General features: G+C 40.2%; 1 protein-coding gene across 1 annotated transcript; it reads right to left on the bottom strand.

The window, feature by feature from the left end:
- Positions 1–1,485: 1,485 nt before the first annotated feature.
- Positions 1,486–19,271, bottom strand: CPOX (coproporphyrinogen oxidase). The gene is made up of 7 exons (XM_006868602.1): positions 18,819–19,271; positions 16,022–16,165; positions 15,193–15,303; positions 13,479–13,620; positions 10,531–10,749; positions 6,388–6,492; positions 1,486–1,573 (listed from the first exon to the last, which is right to left on the bottom strand). Exons 1-7 carry the CDS (start codon positions 19,186–19,188, stop codon positions 1,486–1,488), a joined length of 1,179 nt encoding a protein of 392 aa, XP_006868664.1. The 5' UTR covers positions 19,189–19,271.
- Positions 19,272–23,227: the final 3,956 nt, after the last annotated feature.

A 23,227-nucleotide genomic window follows, 5' to 3' on the forward strand; every position in this document is an offset into this window, starting at 1 on the left:
AACTTAGATTTTCATTTCTCTTGAGTAAATACTTAAAAAAAATAAAAAGCAATTGAGTAGATTCCAACAAATGTTGTCCCCACGTGTGTCAGTGTAGTTTTTTGCTCCATGGTTTTAAACAACTATTTTTTCATACTTGAGAGTAAGGAAAGACAGTATCAATACTAACAACTATTTGACTTTTCTTTTGATAGATTATCCCAACCAAAATGAAGAATACAAACATTTATGTCTTATCTGAAATAAAATTTATTAGTGGATCTGTTACAAAACAAATGAACTAAAGAACACTCACTGAGTTTAATACATTTTCTAGCCCTGAAAACTTACACACAATAACATATTCAGTGTATTCTATGATAATTCTTAATAATAAGCAGAAGATACTCTCCTTAGAAATATTAATATTTATTATTAATCAAAACAATACATTCACATTATTGTATGAACCAAGAAGTCATAAATTAGAAATTCTGTTGTGATTCTCTCTTAGGAGTAAAGACAAGAATCTGTATTTTGCAGAAACTCTAAAACCAGAAAAATTTAAGTATCAGAATCCAGGGATATAAATTGTAACATTCAACAGTCCAGAAAATCCCAACATTAACAAATTATACAGTTCTACAAAAGCCAAAATTACAACGGTGACATCTCTATTTAAATACCAATAGTGCTACTTTAGAAGTTAACAACTATAGGTAATAACTGAACTGCAGAGATTAAGAATATATTGTTTTCCTAAATATGTATAGTTAAAAATGAATATTTTATAACATCATGATCTCTTGAGATATAAAATATAAACATGATAAGCCAAGAAACTTCAGTAACGACAATGTAAACTTTTATCTCATTTTCAAACTACTTTCTAAAATTACTGGTTAAGTTTCAATTTCACTGAATTAATGAAAAGAAAATGTATCCCATAATAGAAATTTCTGTGGCAAAAATTAAAACTTTCCAAAATACATGAAACAAAAGTAACATGAGAAGCTGCATGCTATAAATTATTACGATATTTAGATTCCCTTTATGCAACACTTATAAATTCAATGTCATATTTTGTAAACTAGTCATATAAAATGATTTAAAAAGTATGAATGAGTTTTTGTATCGTTAAATGGCTCTAAGACTCCTGGTGTAGTGCTGCAGGATCAGCTCTGGACTACAAACCTCAAGGTTACCAGTTAAACCCACCAGCTGCTTCTATTAGTAAGAATCAACTCGATGATACTTAAAAACAAAAATGGCTGTAAAGAACAAACAATTCACCATTAAACAGTCTGACAGTGGCAGGATACAACAGAAAGTTGTGGCGTTTAAAACATATTTTACCCCTTGCACAGGGGGTGGACCCAGAGTTAAGAAAATTGGGAATCACTAAGGCACAGGTAACAAATTGCTACATAGTGGCCATGGTGCCAACCAAGGAGAGGGGACACACACTCCTCCAGGCCCCAGCATAGCATGGCTGCTCTGCCTAAATCAATGTACCCAATCCCTTGGATGGCGCAGAACTTCCAGAATTTCAGCTTCTTTGGAATTCTTTGAGGGTGAATGCATGTACTCCCATCTGTGTACGATCAAAACAGAAGGAAAGAAATATAATAATGATACAAGAAATCACTGACATACATACCTCTTTACTTTTTATTTCTAAGTAAATGAAAAGTTTATAAATAACAGGAAAATTCTAAAATAGCAAAAAATGCTTTATACGTTTATCTTCACTGCGCCTGACATGGGAACCCTGTTGGCATAGTGGTTACGTGCTTAGCTGCCAACCAAACATTGGTAATTTGACCCCACCATCTACTTCATGGAGTCCTGGTGTGGCACTGTGGGTTAATGCACCAGACTGCAAAGCCGTTTGAACTGCAAGGTCGGTGGTTCAAGCTCACCAGCTGCTCCTCGGAAGCCTGATACAAGGTCGCTGTGGGTCAGAACTGACTTGACAGCACTTAACAACAATATCCATTTCATGGAGTCCTGGTGTGGCGCTGTGAGTTAATGCGCTGGGCTACAAAGTTGGTTTGAACCACAAGGTCAGCTGTTCAAGCTCGCCAGCTGCTCCTCAGAAACCCTACACAGTGTTACTATGGGACGGAACCAACTCGATAGCACTTAGCAACAACAATAACACAACACAACATCCATTTCAGGGGAGAAAAGCCTGACGATCTGTTCCCATAAACGTTGTTGTTAACGTCCCATCAAGTTGGTTCCTACCAATAGCAACCATGTATAGGTTTTCAAGAAGCGGCTGGTAAGCTTGAACCACCGACCTTGCGGTTCAAACCAACATTGCAGTCCAGCACATTAACCCATAGCGCCATACCATAAACATTACAGCATTGGAGACCCAAATGAGTCAGTTTTTCTCTATCCTTTAAGGTCACTACGAATCTATTCAACAGCACAACAAAAGAATCAGGAGTTTCTTAATATTTCTTGGTTATACGTTGGTTAGTATCAATTATCCCAGAGCTAAAATAATTTTCTGCTTCCTAGCTTACTATATTTATATTTATTGCAATGTGGTACTTTCCAATTATGGTAAAGTATTACCAATTTCTCAATTAAAGATTTTCCTTTTTAAATTTTAATTTTTAAAAGGTATGTAGGTGTAGTGTAGAATACTAAGCAAATAATGTCACATGTAGTATGCACAAATGGAGAAAATTCAACCTACAGTATGAAGCTTCGGAAAAACAGATTTTGATCAGGCTTGACAAGCATCTGTAAAGAACCAAGAGGAAAAACTTCTGGCTTTAAAAAGCTCCATATAGTTTCTGTTGAATATCATTTGATTCTGTGTGGGGTTTTGTTGTTGTTGTTAAGTACTGTTGAGTTGGTTCTGACGCATAGTAACCCTATATAGGCTTTCCAAGGAGCAGCTGGTGGGTTTGAATTGCTGACCCTGTGGTTTTTGATGTTGTTACGTGCCGCTGAGTCAGTTTCAACACATAGCAACCCTCTGTAGACTTTCCAAAGGCTTTAAATTTTCATAGGACCAGAAAGCCTCATCTTTCACCTGCACAGCACCTGGCATGCTCAAACCACAGACCATGTGGTTCACAGTTCAGTGCTTATCATGGAGCCACTGCACTCCCCTTATGATCTTTTGTTGTGGTTGCTGTTAAGTGCCGCAGAGTCAGTTCCGACCCACAGCAATCAGAGTGGCTGATGAGCTTGAACCGCTAACTTTGTGTTTCAAACCAATTTTGTAGTCCAGCACATAACCCACTGCGCCATATCAGGACTCCTTGTGGTCTTTGTTGTTGTTGGTAAGTGCCATTGATTCGGTTCCAATTCATAGCAACCCTGTATACTGTTTCCAAGGAGCGAATGATAAGCTTGAACCACAGACTCTGAGGTTCAAACCAACCTTGCAGCCCAACGCATTAAGCCACTGCACCACATCAGGGATCCTTGTGGTTTTTGTTGCTGTTGTTAAGTGCTGTTGAGATGGTTCTGACCCATAGCGACTCTGTATAGGGTTTCCAAGGAGCGACTGGTGAGCTTGAACCACCAATCTTGCAGTTCAAACCGACTTTGCAGTTTAGCGCATTAACCCACAGCACCACACACCCTTGATAAATGTAAAACCCATTCTTAGCTCTCTAGTTCTAATTGCCATAGTGTTGATTCTGATTTATGGTGACCGTATGTGTGTCAGAATAGAATTGTGCTCCATAAGGTTTTCAATGCTTGACTTTTCAGAAGTAGATCACCAGGCCTTCATTCCAAGGCATCTCTGTGTAAATTTGAATCACCAGCCTTTTGGTTAGCAGCTAAATTTATTAACTGCTTATACCACACAGGGACTCCATTCTTAAATCTAAGGCTATATACAGACTACAGTGATTTGGATTTGACCCATAGGCCTTACACTTAGAGACCCCAGGTTCAGGCCATGTTGTAGTTATGCACTCAAGCCACCCAAAAGGGAGAAGTGAACAAAGTGCAGATGGGTCTTTTAGGCTCTCAGTCTGCATTCCTGAAATCTCTCATTATTTCAAAGAGCTTTCATGCCTTCTACTGATAATAAGTATATTAATTTCAAATAAATTAAAGTTAGGAGCCGAAAAGTCTATTTAGACTGACGTGACCCCATGTGAAAGAACAGAACTGCCCCACAGGGTTTTCTAGGTCGGTGTGGCACTGTAAAATAAGCACTGAACTGATAACTGCAACATCAGCAATTCATACCCACCAGCCGCTCATTGGAAACCCTATACAGGGTCACTCTGAGTTGGAATCAACTCACTGGCACTAAATAAAAACAATTTTTATGACAGCAAAAAGTTGGGTCTTTCTCCGGCAGAGCAACCCTTCAGTTAGCAGCTGAGCACTTGACTGTTGTGGTATCACGGATCCTTGGTTTTGGGCAAGGGTGGGGAACCTTTCTTCTGCCAAAATTTATAACATCATTGGCAGGCCATACAAAATTATCAACTTAAAAATTAGCCTGCTATATTTGGTCAAACATTTACTGAGCTCACCCCTGATGTGATGGCTGGAGTCCTGGTGTGGCACTGCAGGATAATGCATTAGACCACAAGGTCTGCTTGATCTACAAGGTTGGCAGTTCAAACCCACCAGCTGCTCCTTGGAAACCCTATACAGGGTTGCTATGAGTTGGAACCGATTCCACAACACTTAACGACAACGTTAACACCTGGAATTGTAGTTTTCCTTGGCAGGGCCAAATCAAATGATTTTGCAGGCCTTAAATGGCCCATGGGCCAGATATTCTCCACCCTTGGTTTACCGTAGAAGAAACTAAAAGTAGCCTGGTGTGTCAATTGTATTCGATGGAACAAAGGATTGGCTTAGCATCAACCCATATCTGCAGCTTTGGCTCTGCATTATAATTAAGGGTCCACTTTGTTCACATCTGCCCTCTAGAGTGGCTTAAGTATGGAACAGTGATGTGTGTGAGCTTTCTGCCAAGAACAGGAGATCCTGAAAACTCTGGCTGAACAAGGACAGAGCCAATGCCATCTTGAAGGCAGTGCTGACTGTAGAGTACTTATCTCACAAGGCTAAACCTAGTCAGCAGCACAGTGCGAGGCAGACTTCTAATACCATCCAATGAAGCAATGAAGCAAGCTATATTTTTTCTGTTCTTTCCTGTTTCAGTCTGGGCACATATCTATATCCCTCTTACTTTTTTTTATAGCCAAGAAAACAACTATAAATATTAATACCATTCACCTAACTGCACCAACAAAAATATAGATGTGGCTTTAAACTTCTCTAACCAAACTGCATGAACATTTATGGATGCCCACTAAAGGAGACATGAAGCAGAGAGAGAATGTTGCATTCCTGAAATATCTCTCAATTCTTTCAAAGAGATTGCATACCTTCTCCTGGGGAGTGAGATACTTCGACCAAGAACATTAATTTCTAATATAATTAAGTTTAAAAGCTGATACATTCAATAAATTTACTAAGCCTATAGCTCTTCCATGGAGTCCTGGTGTGGTACTGTGGGTTAATGTGCTGGACTGCAAAGTTGGTTTGAACTGCAAGGTCAGCGGCTCAAGCTCACCAGCCACTCCTTGGAAACCCTATACAGGGCCTCTATGGGTCGGAACTGACTCAACGGCACTTAACAACAATAGCTCTTCCATGCTGTAGGGTAAGGACTGTACTGCTAACAGCATGGTTGGCAGTTCAAACCCATCAGCCATTCTTGGAAACCCAATACAGGGTCACTACGAGTTGGAACTGACTCAGCAGCACTTAACAACACCATAGCTCTTCCAAGGAGCCCTGGTACTATAGTGGGTTACACACTGGGCTGCTAACCACAAGGTCAGAAGTTCAAATCCACCAGCTGCTCTATAGGAGAAGGATGAGGCTTTCTGTTCCCATAAAGATTTACAGCCTCGGAAACCCTATACCGGGTTGCTATGCATTGGAACCAACTCAACTGCACACAATCACCACCAACCACCATAGCTCTTCCCAGATCATTACCAACTAGGAAAGGTTAACCTGGCTCCCCTAGATCCCACCATCACCCTACCGTCTCACTTCTTCTATGCTTCCTCTATTCTCACACACAAGCTACACCATTCATCCTATAGCACTTAAAAATCCCATTTGATTTTCCATAATTATTTGATTTTGACTTTCCTGAGCTGTTGTTGTTAAGTGCCACTGAGTCAGTTCTGACTCACAGCGACTGTACAGAGTTTCCAAGGAGCTAATGGTGGGTTTGAATCACCAATCTTCTGGTAAGCAGTCCAATGTTTATCATATACCACCCACTTTCCTACAAATGCCTAAAAAGCAGGTTAGGCATTTGGGCTGTTAACTTTCATATTTTAGGGAGTCAAAGAGAGGAGTTAACTACTAAGGTTATCTTCTTACCGGGCAGTGAGAGGTAAAGACATCAAGATGCTTTCAATCCTGGATCCTGGAGTGAAGAGGCCAAATTTTGTGCCTCGATCATACAGCAGATTAAACTCCACATATCTGCCACAAAGACATTATACGACATTAAGGTAAACTGAGTAAAATCTTAACATTAGCTTATAGTAAATGCTTGAAGTAGGGCCAGGTTTCCCTCACTGCCCCTCCTCAGGCAGACGGAGCTGGTTCAGAGACCAGCAGTTTGAAACCAACTGAGCATTCTCCATCTGGAAGAGCATGAATAAAAGGGTATTCTCTCCCAACCAAACAATAGGATCTAGAGTCTGCCCCAGCACAGAACAGTTATAAAACAAGGTTATATTTTCCAATAAACAAGCAGAACGGACCCAAAGCAGCAAACTTGAAGACACGACAACTGAACTGGCATCCTTTCTCAGGTTTTCCTAAATATGTAGTTATAAAAATGCACAGCTCCTGCTGGCTATCTCCATAGTCTGAGACACTTCATAGCCAGGATTTCATCTCACTGCATGTAATTCTAAGAAAGTACTTTTACTAGAACTGTTAAATCGTTTGCAACTGAAAAACCAAATATAGCTAACAGTAATGCATTTATAATTACTAATATATTTTGATATTCCCTTTTTTAAAGTCGTTAAACACACCAGTAAATGGTGATAAAATGCAATCTTTCTGTGTATTAATAGCAATCATACTAAAAAAGAGGTGTTTACATTACAGTGCTTAATTTTTGCTTTTATTTCTAGAAAAACACCCTTAAGATCAGGAAAAACCTGGCCCAGTGCTTTAGTTTTTTATCTACTACAGAGTCATATCTAGTTTCCACCTAGCCTAAAGTCTGTGCCTACCTTTAACATCAGGGTATATTTTGTGAATGTATACATTATACATTGTGAAATGGTCTGTCCTCCCCAGTTTCAAAAGGATAACTTCTACTACTACCCAAAAGAATTTAGAATGATCCAGAATTCTTAAGTTTCACTAAACTTTTCTCAATTTACATCAGTAGAGCTATGGGCTGATTCGGATTTTAAAAAAATATGTATTCCATTGGTTCCTCTGTTTAAGTTTAACCCTGTGCCATCAAATCAATTTTACTCACAACAACCACATAGCACAGGGTAGAAGTATCCCACAGGATTGCCAAGACTGGAATCTTTATGGATGAAAACTGCCTCAGGTTTCAGCTCACCTTTCAGTTAGCAGTCAAGCACTTAACCACTGAGCCATCAGGGCACCTTTCTTTAAGTCCACAAAATCAAAATAGTCTCTACTTGACACTTAAAAGATTTTTTTAAGGTATCATTTTGTGTGGAAACTTGCAAAAGGCCTTATAAAAATTTAAATACACTGTATCCGTGGATCCCTTCTTAGTATCCACTATTTGTTGACTGAATTTTGTGCACAATAACCATTTAATATTTTCTTCAGCCTGTTTCAAAAGATAAGAGTACCTTCTTAACTTCCTCCTCACTAAGATTCTGGAAAAAAATTTCAGCCTCAGCCATATTTTTCATTCCTGATCTTATCTTTCTAAAACATGACCATGGTTGGTTTCTATAATTTGTGTCAACATGTACAAAGGCCTAAGGAGCTCCCTAAATTAATTTCATCTGATCTGATCCACTTAACTTTTATACTGTGATCAATCTGTAGTACCCTGATTCCTTGCACTTCTTGTAGGCCCATTCCTTACATTAACCTCTCTGACTCCCACCAGGTTCCACTTATATCTGGTCTCTCTGACCCTTTCCACATATTAGCTTCTCCAAGCTGCTGGAAACTGCTGGGCCTTTGCTCATTCCTTTCAATGTAACTAATGCTCCAGATATTATCCACTTCCTCCTTCCCGAAGAAAAGATGAAACAAAACAAAAATAAGTTAACAGATCTCTTTTCCATTGTTCTAAGAAAAAAGTGACTAAGAAAGTGAAGTTCAAGGACTCAGGGAGAGAATGGTGGTAATCAAGGGCTAGAGACTAGATAAGACTGCAAAATAAGAGATTGTAAAGTCCAAAGGGAACCAGGCTAGCCACTGCAAGGGAAGCTTGGTAGAAGGGAAGAATAATCTGGAAAGCATACAAATAAGGGGTTATGAACATAGTACAAAGAGGTGGAGAAAGTGCTGATAATGCCAGTAAATAACAGGGGTTATCTTAAGCACCAGAAGGTATGGCTCTCTTAAAGCTCAGAGATAAGGGTGGCAGAAAAGAAGGGTCCCTTTGACGAACAGTCACACACCACACCACAGAAAATTAATCTAACATTCCATGTTTCTGTCAAACTCAAAAGATATGAGACATGCAAAGATATACCCACAAATGGAACTTTAAAAATCCCTTATCATCCAAATAAACAAACAACTTAAAATTCCATGCAAAAACCTATATACAAATGTTCACAGTGCCTTTATTTATAATTGCCAAAAATTGGAAGCAACCAAGATACTTCAATAGGTGACTGGACTGTGGTACTTCCATGCAATGCAATGGTATTCATTGACAAAACGAATGAGCTATTAAGATATGAAAACACAAGGGAAGAACTTTAAATGAATACAGTAAAGTAGAAGAAGTCAATGTGAACAAGCTACATACTACATGATTCCAACTAACGACATCCTGGAAAAGGCAAAACTGCTGAGACAGTGAAATGCTCAGTGATTGCACAGGGTTTGAAAGGGAGGGGAGAGGCATCAACAGGTGGAGAACAGGGCAATTTATAGGATAATGAAACTATTCTTCATGACACTGTAATGGTGAAAGCATACCAATCGGGCTGTGAGCCACAAGGTCAGCAGTTTGAAACTACCAGCTGTTCCGTGGGAGAAAGATGAGGCTTTCTGCTCCCATAAAGATTTACAGCCTTGGAAACTCTGTACAGGGTCGCTATGAGTCAGAACCGACTCCACAGCACATAATAACAACAGTTGTCAAAAGCCATAGAACTGTACAACACAGACAGTGAATCCTTGGAAAGTGGAGGGTTAGCAAAAAAAGAGGAAGACCCACCCAGCAAGATGGATTAACACAGTGACAGCAACAATGGGCTCAAAATTAACAATTGTAAGAACAGCACAGGACCTGACAGTGTATATTCTGTTGTATATAGAGTCACTAAGAGTCAGAACTAACTCTTAGTACCTAATAACAACAACATGTACCTAACAGAAATAACATGATTGAAGATGACCTCAGCTCGCCAAGCTCAGTCATAGAGCAGGCTGGCTAAAGTGAGTATCATGGTAAGATGCTCAAACCTGATTCAACTGCTTAACTTCCTTTGTGTGTAAGAAAGTTTGTCTGCAATCTTAGATTTACTGGGCGTGCAATATTGCACAAGGGACTTACCTTTATAAGTTTTGTCATGTGTAAGACCTACCTCATAAGTCTGTTGATAACATTACATTCAAAGTGTCTAAAATAGTAGCTAGCACATTGTAAGGGTTCCATAATTAATATTATCCTTAAGTATAATTTTTAAATCATTTCAACTCAGACATTCATAGCACCAATAAGATGAATGAAAAGAGGTATGATTCCAAATTTACCATCCCGCAAAAACATTAAATGATGACCACATCTTTGCTAAGGCTGGAGGGTGCTACTAGAAGACTACCTAAAAGAAATCAGCTTAATTAAATTCAGCTTACTTACCGTCAGTCTCTAATGTATAAGATGAATTAAATAAATGTCACTATTTTTATAATATATACAATGTGTCTTTTAATATTCATTGAATGCAATTCATGTAATATTCATCTGCTTACAAAAAGGAATTAGGATATTAACAAGACAGGAACTCAGGTGGTTCAGCAGTTAAGCACTCTGCTGCTGACCAAAGGTTCTGTGCTTCAAACCCGCCAGCTGCTCCACAGGACAAAGATGTGGCAGTCTGATTCTACACAGAGGGCAGCCTTAGAAACTCTACAGGGCAGTTCTACTCTGTCTTACAGGGTCGCTATGAGTTGGAATCTACTCAATGGCAATGGCATGGCTTGGTAGTCATTAACACTATCATTACAAAGTATCTGTCGAACACAACACAGCAGCCACCATCATTACTGCTGCTCCCTTTTCCCCAGTTATGCAAGGAGACAGTTTACTCTCATATCACTCACCGGCCTCTCCTGAGTTGCTGCCACAGCTTTTCCTGGGGAGTGAATGAGTCATCACAGTGCTTTTTCACAAGGGGAATATATGAAGGAACTACAGCCTGGGCACAGCTCTGAACAAAGCGAAACACCTCTTCCTTGGATGGAGAGTCAAGATCATCAAAAAAGATCCCACCGATGCCCCTCCGTTCTCCACGATGGACGATAAAAAAGTAATCATCACACCTGGAAATGCAAAACAGGGGTCAAAGGGAAGACAAAACAAAGACGTGAAAACTGATGTGAATGAAAGTTTCCATTTAGAACACCACCCTTGAGCAATGTACTTTGTATTTAACTATGAAAAAGAAACTAGGACTTTAAACAGATGTCTTGCAGAGATTCTCAATGTAGGAAATGCTTTGCAAAGCAACAAGGCAATTTTTAATGTAAGTCTTTCTGAAGGATATGACACTCCAAGAACTTTAGTGAAAATAAAAATCCAAAGTCCAATATTGATACTGTATTTCTTGAAACAGGTGGTATTGTGGCTTTTGCATGATGCAGGGAGACTGGAATTCTCAACCAACAATGACACCAACCCGGTCTGTGAATGGCTGCATATCCCCGAACTCTCTGGAAACTGTTGTCTACTCAACAAAGAGAGGTACAGTAGATAATCTCTTCAACAACAAAACAAGATCCAGCATGCATGACAAGGCAAGAGATGGTGGAAAGAAATGTTCAGAGAATAAGTTTTCTGTCATGTTCAGTTTTGCACATATGAGCTACCATATGAAATGATCCTTGAGTCTTTCCCCTTCTTTGTGTACTAGAATGGGTTTTCTAAGAAGAAATTTCCTAAGCTAAAGGTGTAGAATGATTTACATCTTGGAAATAGTTCTTTTGATGATTTCTGTAAAAGAAAAACCCAAACCAAAGCCACTGCTGTCATCGAGTCAATTCCAATCATAGTGACCTGATAGGACAGAGTAGAACTGCTCCATGGGGTTTCCAAGGCTATAAATCTTTACAGAAGCAAATTGTCTTTATCTTTCTCCTTTGGAGTAGCTGGTGGGTTCAAACTGCCAACCTTCTAGTAAACAGCCCAGAGCTTAATCCACTGTACCACCAGGGCTCCTTAATATAAAAACCTATACAAACAAAAACTGAAAGCAATTTCAAAGGTTACCTCAAAAATAGCCTTAACTACTTGTAAAAGGCAAAAAAAAGAGAGCAAATCCCTAAAATTGCTGTGCTGGTATAATTCATCTTAATTGTGACTTGTTGGCTTTCCAATACATGTACACTTTAGCTAAGAAAGTATATCCTGAACAAGGTAGTGAAATTAACTTTTAACCTAAATCATTTTAAATACAGTCCCTGGTTTACAAACACCTGACATACTGACAACTTGTAATTGTCCTTTAATATTATGTAAATTTGCCTCCACATCGACACGACTGAATTAACTCCTATTCTCAACAAATTCTTCATCACAATCAGCTACACTTGCTACGCAATCATTGTAAAGGCATCCAGCCATTCTTTGCACTAAAGGCTAAATAATTAAGAACCGTATTAACCTGTTCTAACTCATCTACTGGACTCCTGGTGTGGCGCTGTTGGTTAATGTGCTAGACTGCAAAGTCCAGAGGCCTGCGGTTCAAGTTCACCAGCTGCTCCTTGGAAACCCCATACAGGGTCGTTATGGGTCGCAACTCGACTCGACGGCACTTAACAACAACTCACCTTGAAATCCCAGATTAAAGACTTAAAGATACCAGTAGGAACAGATCTCATTCATAATCCAAAGACTGCCTGCATTTCAAAATATCTCTATAAAATTAAGTTCTACAAAAAAAAAAAAAAAAAAAACACTTTTTAATCTAGCCTAGTTTTAGATATTTTATCAAATAAAAAATGTTTAAAGTCATCTCACTAACAGCTGTAAGAGTAAACCAGTCCTTCTCCTGGAAGGATAATGGTTTAAGGGAGAGATAAAAAACAAAAAAGAAACCTCCATCTCATATATGCATGTGTCCATAGCTGTGTAGTTCTCAGTGGTTATATGAAATCAAGAGGATATGCAAATGTTTCTTCTTTCCTTTCTGAGAATTTTAACACAGGAATCTATGCTCTTGCAGAAATAACATCAACTTTCCCCAATTATTAGCTCTAAAAGCATAAAAAGAACAAAGAAAGCACCCAAAAACCCTTCTTGGTTTTCTCTATTAAAGAAAACCTCTTTAAATCAATTACCTCTAAGCAATGCACAGTACTTTTATTCCAAACATTTTATGCCAGGACCACATTTAATATCTACCAAATTTTCCTGGTCTTTTGTTTCTTTTTCTTTTCTTGCTTTATCATTGGACTTTCTTTACTTAAAGTCTTCAGTTGCACTTTTCTCTTTTCTGGTCTTTTTACACCTCCTCTTAGTAGTTCTGTGATCATTGCTTTGCAGTAACAACAAAACACCAGTTCTCATCTGGGATGGTGAATAGCCCACCCTATATTCACAAAACCCCTGGTCCTCGAGCATAGATTACTCCTCTGTAAAGTTAATATTCTACCATTCTAAATCACTTGGGATCAAAAAAGAGAGATGCTGCAGCCCATATTGATATTATTGTTGTTGTTAAGTGCCGTCGAGTCGATTCCGACTCATAGCAACCCTGTACAAGGTTTCTTAGGAGCAGCTGTGGATTTGAACCACTGACCTTGTGGTTCATAGTCCAGTACTTAATTCTACAGCACCATACTAGGAGTCCAGTTGATATCATATACATACACATATTTATAAATAATTTATTTAAAAATATTAAGATTGATATTCCAAATCTGGTGAGCAAAATTTAATCTTCACAAGTTGAAGAAGGTGCTTAGTGACAAAACCGTTACCTTTGGGACCCACAAGGGAACAAAATGGAATATGCTTTTAGGATCCAGGTAAGTTCAATACTTTTACCTACCATTTTTTAAATTTGGGGTAGAGATCTGGACCATGCTGGTCACAAGCGTCCTTTAGAGTTCTGTGAAAATGGACTGCGTCGTCTTGGTTCAAGTATGTTGGAGTAAGATCACATCCGCCACCAAACCACCACTGCTTGTTACCTACAATCAACACACATGATTCTGATGTAGACTTGGAGACTCAGCAGAGTATTAATCATATTTGTAAACATTTATCAGCTAAATTTATTAGACAATGAATGAGTGACAATCAAATCGCTTTCACTCTGTATGGTAAGGCCTAGACAGGAAAGAAGTAGAGGCAGAAAAAGACAGAGTAGATATGATCTGCATGGTAGGGAAATGCTATAACCATGAGAGTGAATGTTAAACACCATACAGGTGGATCGCAACTCTGGCTGCATATACCTCTGCTGGGTCACAATCACCATCACATCTTGGAGTGTGAAGCCCCATCATCTATACTGCATGCAGTTCCCTAGGAGAGTCTAATGCTCCCTGGATTAAAAACCACTGCTACCACAATTTATGGAGAAAGGCAACTTAACTTTTTGAGAACGACTATTTCACACATTACTTAGGTCTAAATGTTATCAGTATCCGTTTAAAGAAGAAAAACAGTTGCCTTTTAACTGATCAGACTCATTATGACCCCAATGTCAGAGTAAATCTGCTCCATAGAATTTTCCGTGGCTGTGACCTTTAAGAAGTAGACCTTTCTTCCAAGGGATCTCTGGTTAGTGGTGGTTATGTGCTGTCAAGCTGGTTCCGACTCACAGCGACCCTGTACAGGGTTTCCTAGGCTATAAATCTTTATGGAACAGTTGGCAATTTCAAATTGCTGACCTTGAGGTTAGTAGCCCGTCTCATAACCACTATGCTACCAGAGTTCCTTAAGGGATCTCTGGGCAGATTCAAATCACCAAGCTTTCAGTAAGTAGCTAAACACTTAACCATTTTGTTAACTAGTGAAGCCCATTAAGGCCAGTTATCAACTCTGAAACATTAAAAGCTTGAACAAACTGTGAATGCCTTCAAAAAGAAAAATGGATACAGTGACTTTAAATATCATCACCTGAAGAGACCTCAAAACGTGTAGGTACGATACTGCAGAGATGCTCTGACCGTTGGCTCTGCTAATGGGAGACACAGGCTGGCCCCACAAGGCATAAGACATGATCAGCTACACCGTTTAAAGCAGTGACAAGCACTTGTGTGGCACTGTGGGTTAATGCACCAGACTGCAAAGCCATTTGAACTGCAAGGTTGGTAGTTCAAGCCAACCAGCTGCTCTTTGGAAATCCTATATAGGGTTGCAATGGGTCAGAACCAACTCGACAGCACTTAAGAAAACAAACACTTGTGACTAGCAATGCTATGCATACAGGAAAGCTATGCATACAGAAAATACATTCCAAAAGCAGGTTCTTGATTTCAACTTTATCTCTTACATAAGGTCTTCCTTTAAGTATAATGGATTTATATCTTCAAAGAACCCAGTGTGTATTCTACTATTATTACATTATATCATAGAAAAGATGGGGAGGTCAGAGCCCAGCCACTAGCCTTCTTACTTTTCATGCCTAGTACATAATTCATTACATCTACCCTGATATGACTATTCTTTCTCACGTTTAAATCTTATGCTATCTTACCTATTTTTAAATAAACATTTTTGCACAATAAGTGTTTCCACACACCAGAGGTCCTTACCATCTGCTTCTTCTACTTCAAAGTATCTGTAGTTGAAATGGATAGTAGGCGCATGCGGATTCTTGGGATGGATAACAGAGCTCACGCCCATAGCACAAAATGGCAATTTACCTAGAAAGCAAACCACATAATGAGCTGTGAACACCTGGATTCAAACAAACTAATTTCAATGTGGATACTGAATCAATTTTCAAAAGAAGATTTTAAATTTACTCTTAAAATAAAATTTTCCATAAGCAATTATTATTGTTAGCTGTCATTATATATATCTGCCTGGACTCAGGGTAACCCATGCACAACTAAACAACACGCTACCCAGTCTTACAACCACTCCCACGATCATTGTGATATATACGGTTTTCATTGGCTGATTTTTCAGCAACAGTTCACCAGGCCTTTCTTCCTAGATAGTCTACCTTACTCTTGAGAGCACCTTTGAAAACTGCTCAGCATCACAGTAGCAAGCAAGCCCCAATGACAAATGGGTGTATGAGGTACAGTGGCCAGGAATCCAACTTGGATCACCCACATGGAGCGTGAGAATGCTACGACTGACCCACCAATTACTTTCCAAACGCAATTTGTGCAGCACTGTAGGATCAGCACTGGAATACAAACCACAAGGTCAGTGGTTCAAACCCACCAGCTGCTCGTCGGATAACCCATACAGGGTCACTGAGTCAGAAATGACTCAATGGCACTTACGAACATGTTACTTGGCATAAGTACTCATATAGAATTTTCCAGAAACAATATGTATTTTATAAAAAGATGTGGGGGGAGGGGGAAGCTTTGCATGAACTGTTAAAAGCTGTTACAATTCATTTACCATCTTTAGTCTTCAGGATCTTGCCTCTGCTTCTCATCTGTCTTGATGCTTCCTCAGAAAGATTTCCATGAACAACAGAAACACTTACTCCAGCCTTTTCAAAAACACGCCCGTCTTGAAGCACACAGCTTATACCACCACCTCCTATTTATAGAAATGTGAAATGGGGAGAAAATGTAAGGGTATATACAAAATCTAAAACAGCATTTTCATGAAGGTGATGGGGTTAGAAGTTCTTTTCTTCCTCTAATTTCTAAATCATCTAGAATATCATTACACGTTTTATTTTTTAAATATAAAATGTATTAAACTAGTTTAACTTTGAGCCCTGGTGTGGCACTGTACAATAAACATGGGACTGGTAACCACATGGTCGGTGTTCAAACCTACCAGCCACTCTCAGAAATCCTATACAAAGTTGCTACGACTCAGAATTGACTTGACCGCATACAACAACATCATCTACAATAAGTCACTAGACTACTTCCCTTCATAAACTACTGTTCAGAATGTTGTTGTTAAGTGCTATCAAGTTGGTTCCACTTCATAGTGAGGAATGGCTAGTGAGTTTGAACTGTCAAGCTTGTGGTTCAAATCAACCTACTAGTCCAGTGCTTATCCTACAGCACCACACCAGAATACCATCCATCAATTACATGAGAGAAAGCTATTACATGAGTGAAAAACTATAAGGTATTAATTTGAAAGGTATCCCTCTACTGTTAGTGAATTTAAAAGCTCCATGGTGTGTTGCTGTGGGATAAAGCACTGGGCAGCAAGGTTGGTTTGAAATGCAAGGTTGGAGGTTCAAACTCACCAGCCGCTCCTTGGAATTCCTATACAGGGTTGCTGTGAGTCAGAACTGACTCGATGGCACTTAACAACAACATACTGTTGCAAGGGAGTGTGGTGGCTCTGTAGGATAAGCATTGAACTGTGAACCACATAGCTGGTGGTTCAAGTCCACCAGTCACTCTGAAGGAGAAAGATGTAGCTGTCTGCTCCAGACTATACAGCCTTGGAAACCCTATATAGGTTCGCTATGATACCAACAATACTGTTGCAATGTTTTCCCCTCAATATGCTGTTTGTCTTTTAATTTTATCTATAGGCAACTAAAAAACTGTAACTACTAGAACTCTTTAAAGGATTCAGAACCTTACAATGCGTGAACCAACCAACTGTCAAGTCATTTCTGACTTATGTGTCAGAATATTAGTTTGTTTTTGGAAATGGATCACCAGGCCTTTCTTCTAAACTTCTTCTGGGTAGACTTATGACCATTTGCACCAACCAGGAACTCCTATAAAGAGTGGGACAACCAGTGCATTTGGCACTTGAGTTGTCACAGGGGCAATTGTTTCACTAGGATTCATGCTTAGTTTTATTCCTAAGAAATGTTGGTAGTGGATGGAACAGAAGATGATCCAATACAACCCTTGAATATTACAAATCAGAAAACTGAGGTCCCAGAGTGGTACAACATCTTAATCCTGGATCACACAGCCGGTGATTAAAACAAGCATCTCTGTGCTTTCTATCAGACAATACTCTAAGGTCGTTACACGTATTCATCCCACTTAACCATCATAAAACCGGTATAGTATTATATCGTGGCGCTGTGGGGCTAATGCGTCTGACTGCAAAGTTGTTTGAACTGCAAGGACAGCAGTTCAAGCTCACCAGCTGCTCCGTGCAAACCCTATACAGGGTTGTTATGGGTTGGAATCAACTCGACAACACTTAACAACAAGTATTATCTCAATTTACAGATGAGGAAACAGGCAAAAATAATAATAATAATAAGTAACTTTCCAGGGTCACAAATTTAGTTTAGGACCAGAGGTTGTGTCCTCCTTCAGTGATCTTCAATTGAAAACATTTCAAGATTGGAAAATACTATAGAAGGCAAACTTAACCCCATTTACTACAAATGTGACAGTCTCATAGCTCCAAATATTGTTGTTGTTGGTAAGTACCGTAGAGTAGGTTCCGACTCATAGTGACCCTGCACAGGGTTTCCGAGGCTGTAAATCTTTCTCCCGCAGAACGGCTGGTAGTTTCGAACGCCAGACCTTGAGGTTGGCAGCCCGACTTGTAAACACTACTCTACCAGAGCTCCTTAGCTCCAAATATGCCAATGACGAATTGCTGTCATAATCCCTGCTAGAAAATTCCAGGAAGACTTCAAAGATATGAAGTTTCACTATAAAGACAATAACATGGTCACAAATATATGTGACTTTACAAGGACTGTTTTTTTAATTCTAAGGTATTTTTGGCATTGGAAGAGATGTATATCCTAGCAGGCAATTATCTCAAGGGACCATTTGGAAGTACTGACAAACCAATGAAGTACTTCTTGAGCAATGATGTTAAGATTTTGACAGAATGACACCCTCATTCTTGTTAAAGTCATTTGACACACAACATGGGGTTATTCCTTCTTCTTGTTTCATTTAAATGGAAAATGTAAAGGCACGCAGAGAAGATGAAATGCAGGGAAAAAAATTATCTTCATTAGCAAGTGTGGATATGGCTGAAAGTATTCCTAAAATATATTTAATGTGTCATTATATAATCGTGAAGATTTTTAAATGTCCACTAGCGTGAGGGCAGAACTGGGTTCACATTTTATAAGTAGAGGCCTGATGACGCGGTGTTCCTTCCAAGTAATTCTTTGGTGGGAAACTCACTTCCCACTGCCAACTCAGTTCTAGACCCCTTCTTGCAGGCAACCAAAAGCCCCACTGCTTTTCCCCCAACTCCACCTCCCGCTAGGGACCGACCTCCTCACCTTCCTTCCTCTCCCACCGGTCCACGGAAAAACTGGCGCTTCCGTCTACCTGTGCCAGCGCCTGACACACCTGGGCCTGGGTCTCCATGATCAACAGCTCCATCTTGGTCTTCATGTCGTCTTGTCTACCCCGCAGTTCACGCAGGTCGGTCACAGGAGGGGCCATGAAGCAGCTGCAACGGCGGGCCAGCTCGTCCTGCTCCTCGGACCTCCCCAGCTGGGAGCTCCACGCCCCTGCGCTCTTGGGCACCATCTCCGCCCGCTCCATGTGTCCGAAGGCGGCGGCGGTCAGCCCCGCGAGCCCAGCCAGCGCCGCGGTCAACCCAGTTCTCCTCCAAGGGCCTCCCCCCACTGTCGGGCCATGCCCCATCCCGCGGCTCTGCACAGTGCCAGCCGTGCCAGGCAGCCGGCAGATGTGACCTGCTGCGCAGCGCCGTGGCCAAGCGCGCAGCGCTCCGCGACCCGTGCTCATTCGGCTCAGGTGCAAAGCCATGCTCCAGGCAGTATCTCCCCGGGCAACGCTCGCGCCCGCGATTCAGAACCCTGCCGACAAGCCACAAGTGTAAATCCCTTTGCAGTAGAGGAGCTACTACCGGGTCCGGCTGCCGGCAGAAGGTGGGGATGCTGGGAGCTGTAGTTCCGGCTCCTATCTCCGCCTGCTGGGGCCGCGCCCGCCCATTCCGGGAGATAAAGAACCTCCGCCCTCATAGGCTGGGTCTGAAAGGCGGAGGTTGCAAGCCAACTATGCAAGCTAAGAAGGCAATAAATAAAGGTTCTTTGGCTCTACTGTTTAATCAACCACATTCAGAAGACAAAGTAGGATTCGGGAATTGAGGACGTTGCTGTTGTTAAGTGCAGTTGAGTCAGTTCCGACTCACTGACCCTGTACAGGATTCCAAGGAATCTCTAGAAGGTTTGAACTGCTGATCTTGCTGTAAGCAGACCAGTGTTTTTCCTACAGCGTCATACTAGGACTCCAACTGAAAATGGATCCGAGCAAAAATGTAGTCATAAGCTCTCCCATCTCTACTTAAAATTTAGAAGTCAGTTTGCAGAACACAGGATCTTACCCCGTAGCTATGAAATGCCCCTTCATCCTGGGCCCCATCCCCTAGAGCTGGAGCTTGTGGGAGGGGTGGGGGCAAAGCCTAGGAAACACTTTACTTAAAGGCTAATTTTAAAAAGAAATAGGAAAAATTAGTAAAAGCTTCTTAGAATCCTAGGAAAAGACTTTCTGGGATCAAGTCCACATCTTAGTTTTGAACCTAAAATATTCTCCAACTTGATTATTTTAGACAACAATGAGAGTGGGTTTCAAACATTTATGAACAAATTCCATCATCTTTTAATGCCATATTTCCATAAACTTTTGTCAACTCTCTCCTAGAAAAGCAAAGAAACTGTTTTCCTTAACCACTCTAAAACTCCTAATTGGGTGTTTGGGTAATTAAGAAATAAAGAAGTATAAAAATACTTATTGCTTAATAAATATACTGATTAGTAAGCAATACATTTTTACACTGTCAAATATTTGTCCCATTTCAGAGGCAGGAGGAATATCTACACTGCCTCCCCCATCCAAATCTCCACCTATCTTCTTCCCCTCTAGCACACACACACTGTAAAGAAATGGAAGTAATTAACCGTCCCACTGAAATACCTGGGTGGTTCAGATGGTTAAGTACTTCACTACTAACAGAAAGGTTGACAGCACAAACCCACTCTATAGGTGTGAGAAGACAGGCTCAGCAGTTTTCAAGGTCCCACCCTTGAAAACCCTACAGAGCAGTTCTCTGTATATATGGGGTCACCATGAGTTGGAATCAACTCATGCCAATGAAAACCAATCATCCCACTGCCCCATGGTGTGAGCACCTAAAAGTGTAAGAACGACTTCGATGGGCAAATTTGCCCTAAGTTTGCAAAATAACTTTATTTTCTATTAGTAAAAATGTCTTGAAAGAATTATAGCCTGAATGCTCCTTAGAAGTAAGGATGGCAAGACTTAATCTCACATACTTTGCACATGTAATCAGAAGGGATCAGTTCCTGGAAGGATATCATGCTTGGTAAAGTGGAGGGTCCACGAAAAACAGGAAGACCCGGAATGAGATAGATTGACCCAGTAGCAGCAACAGTAGAGATGGCACAGGACCAGGCAATGTTTCCTTGTGTTATACATAGGGCCACTATGAGTCTGAAACAACATGACTACACCTAACAACAATGGCAGCCTGGTAACCACAAGGTTAGGCATTCAAATCTACTAGTCATTCCATGGGAGAAAATAGACTTTCTGCTCCTGTAAAGATTTATAGCCTTAGAAACCCTATATAGGAGTTGCTCTGAATCATCAGCTACGTAACAATAGTTGTTGTTGTTGTTGTTAAGTGCCATCGAGTCGGGTCCGACCCATAGCGACCCTGTACCAATAGTAGATGATGACTTAAGCCAATGGTCATTGTTCCTACAGGTTTTGTCTTAGTGGCGAAAAGCAGAGATGGAATTTCAGTGACTATGAGTGAGAAATGGACTCCTGGTATGGTGCTATAGAGTCAGCACCAGACAGCACACCACAAGGTTGGCAGTTCAAACTTACCAGCTGCTCCTCAGAAACCCTATAAAGGGTCACTATGAGTTGGAACTGACTCAACAGCACTTAACAACAACAGCATGGGTGAGACTAACTGCACGTAGCAGCTCTCACCGTAGAGAGACAATGTTAACTGGATGAACATGCCTGCCCAAGCCTAGCAGCTAAAATACAATGGAAGGCAAAGGCCTACGTTGCGAAGGAAATAAACTACTTTGGGGAAAGAAAAACTACTGGCTTTTCGTTCTGGTGTAACTTATGGGGAGGCTGAGTTGAAAGAGAAGGAAAGGAAAGATAAGGATTATCGCTCTAATAGGGGTTGCTTCCCTCTTCTGGATGCCTGTGATGGGACTTGGCGGGTTTGGTGCTAGTGATAAATGACCTAGTTCCTAAATGATAAAAAAAGAACATCTTTGGCTCTTTTTTTCTGTAAGAATCCTCTTTCATATTGCTCTAATTCTGAGAATACCCATAAAGTGAATTAAGTGATAAATAAACAAACAGGAACAGGCCATTTGAACATTTGCCCAGTCACGTAGGCTAGATCTGAGCAAAATACATACTAGCGTTTGGGTGTCCAACACTTCCATCATCATTGGCTGCTCCACACAATGGACCTCCCTCCCCATCTTGTTCTCCTTTTGTTCTAGCTTCATTCCTATCTTCATCCCTATTACATTGGAAATTAGGAAACTTAATTCGGAAATATCTCAATAGTAGTTAGTTTGAATTTAAATCATCTTCATGGAGTTTATCACCAGGTCAATATTTTATATTAAAGTATTATTTGTTAGTATAGAAAATAAAAGATACCCCTACTGAAGCAGTTTTTAACATCAAAATGCTGTTATTGTTAAGTGCCATGGAGTTGATTCTGACTCATAGTGCTCCTGTATAGGGTTTCCAAGGAGCAGTTGGTGGGTTTGAACTGCTGACCTTGTGGTTCTCAGTTCAGTGCTGATCCTACAGTGCCAAACCAGTAGTCCATCAAAATGCTAGTGGGGAGAAAATAAGTTGTAAAACATGAGATATAAAGTAGAGGTTCTCATTTTTGTATTTCTGTAAAACTAGTATCCTAAACTGCTTTATAACTTTATCTTCTACACAGCCTTGTGCTTTCTGCAGCCCCCCTCACTAGGAATAGATATATGAGGGGGCTTCAGAAAGTTCAAGGATAAAAATCATTCATTTTTCAGCTCCATTTTTCCATGAATTTTTTGAAGCCCTCTCATATTAAATATCATTTTTCAAACTCTGCATGCTTCTCACAGTTCTTGTGAACTTCATCTCTCCTCCAGCCCCCAAATCACCTATTTTAGGCCTAGTGGTCTGTTACTCTGCCATTTTCCAGAGAGATAAGGGACTTGACCTTTATCCTTCTGATAGCTTTAGTGCCTTCTAACACACACACATAAACACACAATCATATAATTCCCACTATTGATGTTGTTATTGGCCATCAAGTTGGCTCCAATTCATAGCCACCTTGAATAGTGTTTCTAAGAATCAGCTGGTGGGTTTGAACTGCCCATCTTATGTATCTCAGTCCAGGGCTGATCCCACAGTGCCACACCAGGAGCCCATAATTTCCACCAGTTTTACCAAACTATGCTATTATCACCAATTTCTAACTAAATACCCAATGTAATTTGATATTGCTGAGTAACTTCTCATTTTTTCTGTAAATGAATTTTTTTTTTTTTCAAAAGTATTTTGTTGTGTTTTGGGTCAAAGTTTGCATAGCAAATTTGGTCCCCATTTGACCATTTCTATACAAATTGTTGAGTGACATTAGTAGTTATATTTTTCACAATGT

This window comes from Chrysochloris asiatica, unplaced genomic scaffold (assembly GCF_000296735.1).
Source record: "Chrysochloris asiatica unplaced genomic scaffold, ChrAsi1.0 scaffold00120, whole genome shotgun sequence".
Classification (NCBI taxonomy): Eukaryota; Metazoa; Chordata; class Mammalia; order Afrosoricida; family Chrysochloridae; genus Chrysochloris; species Chrysochloris asiatica.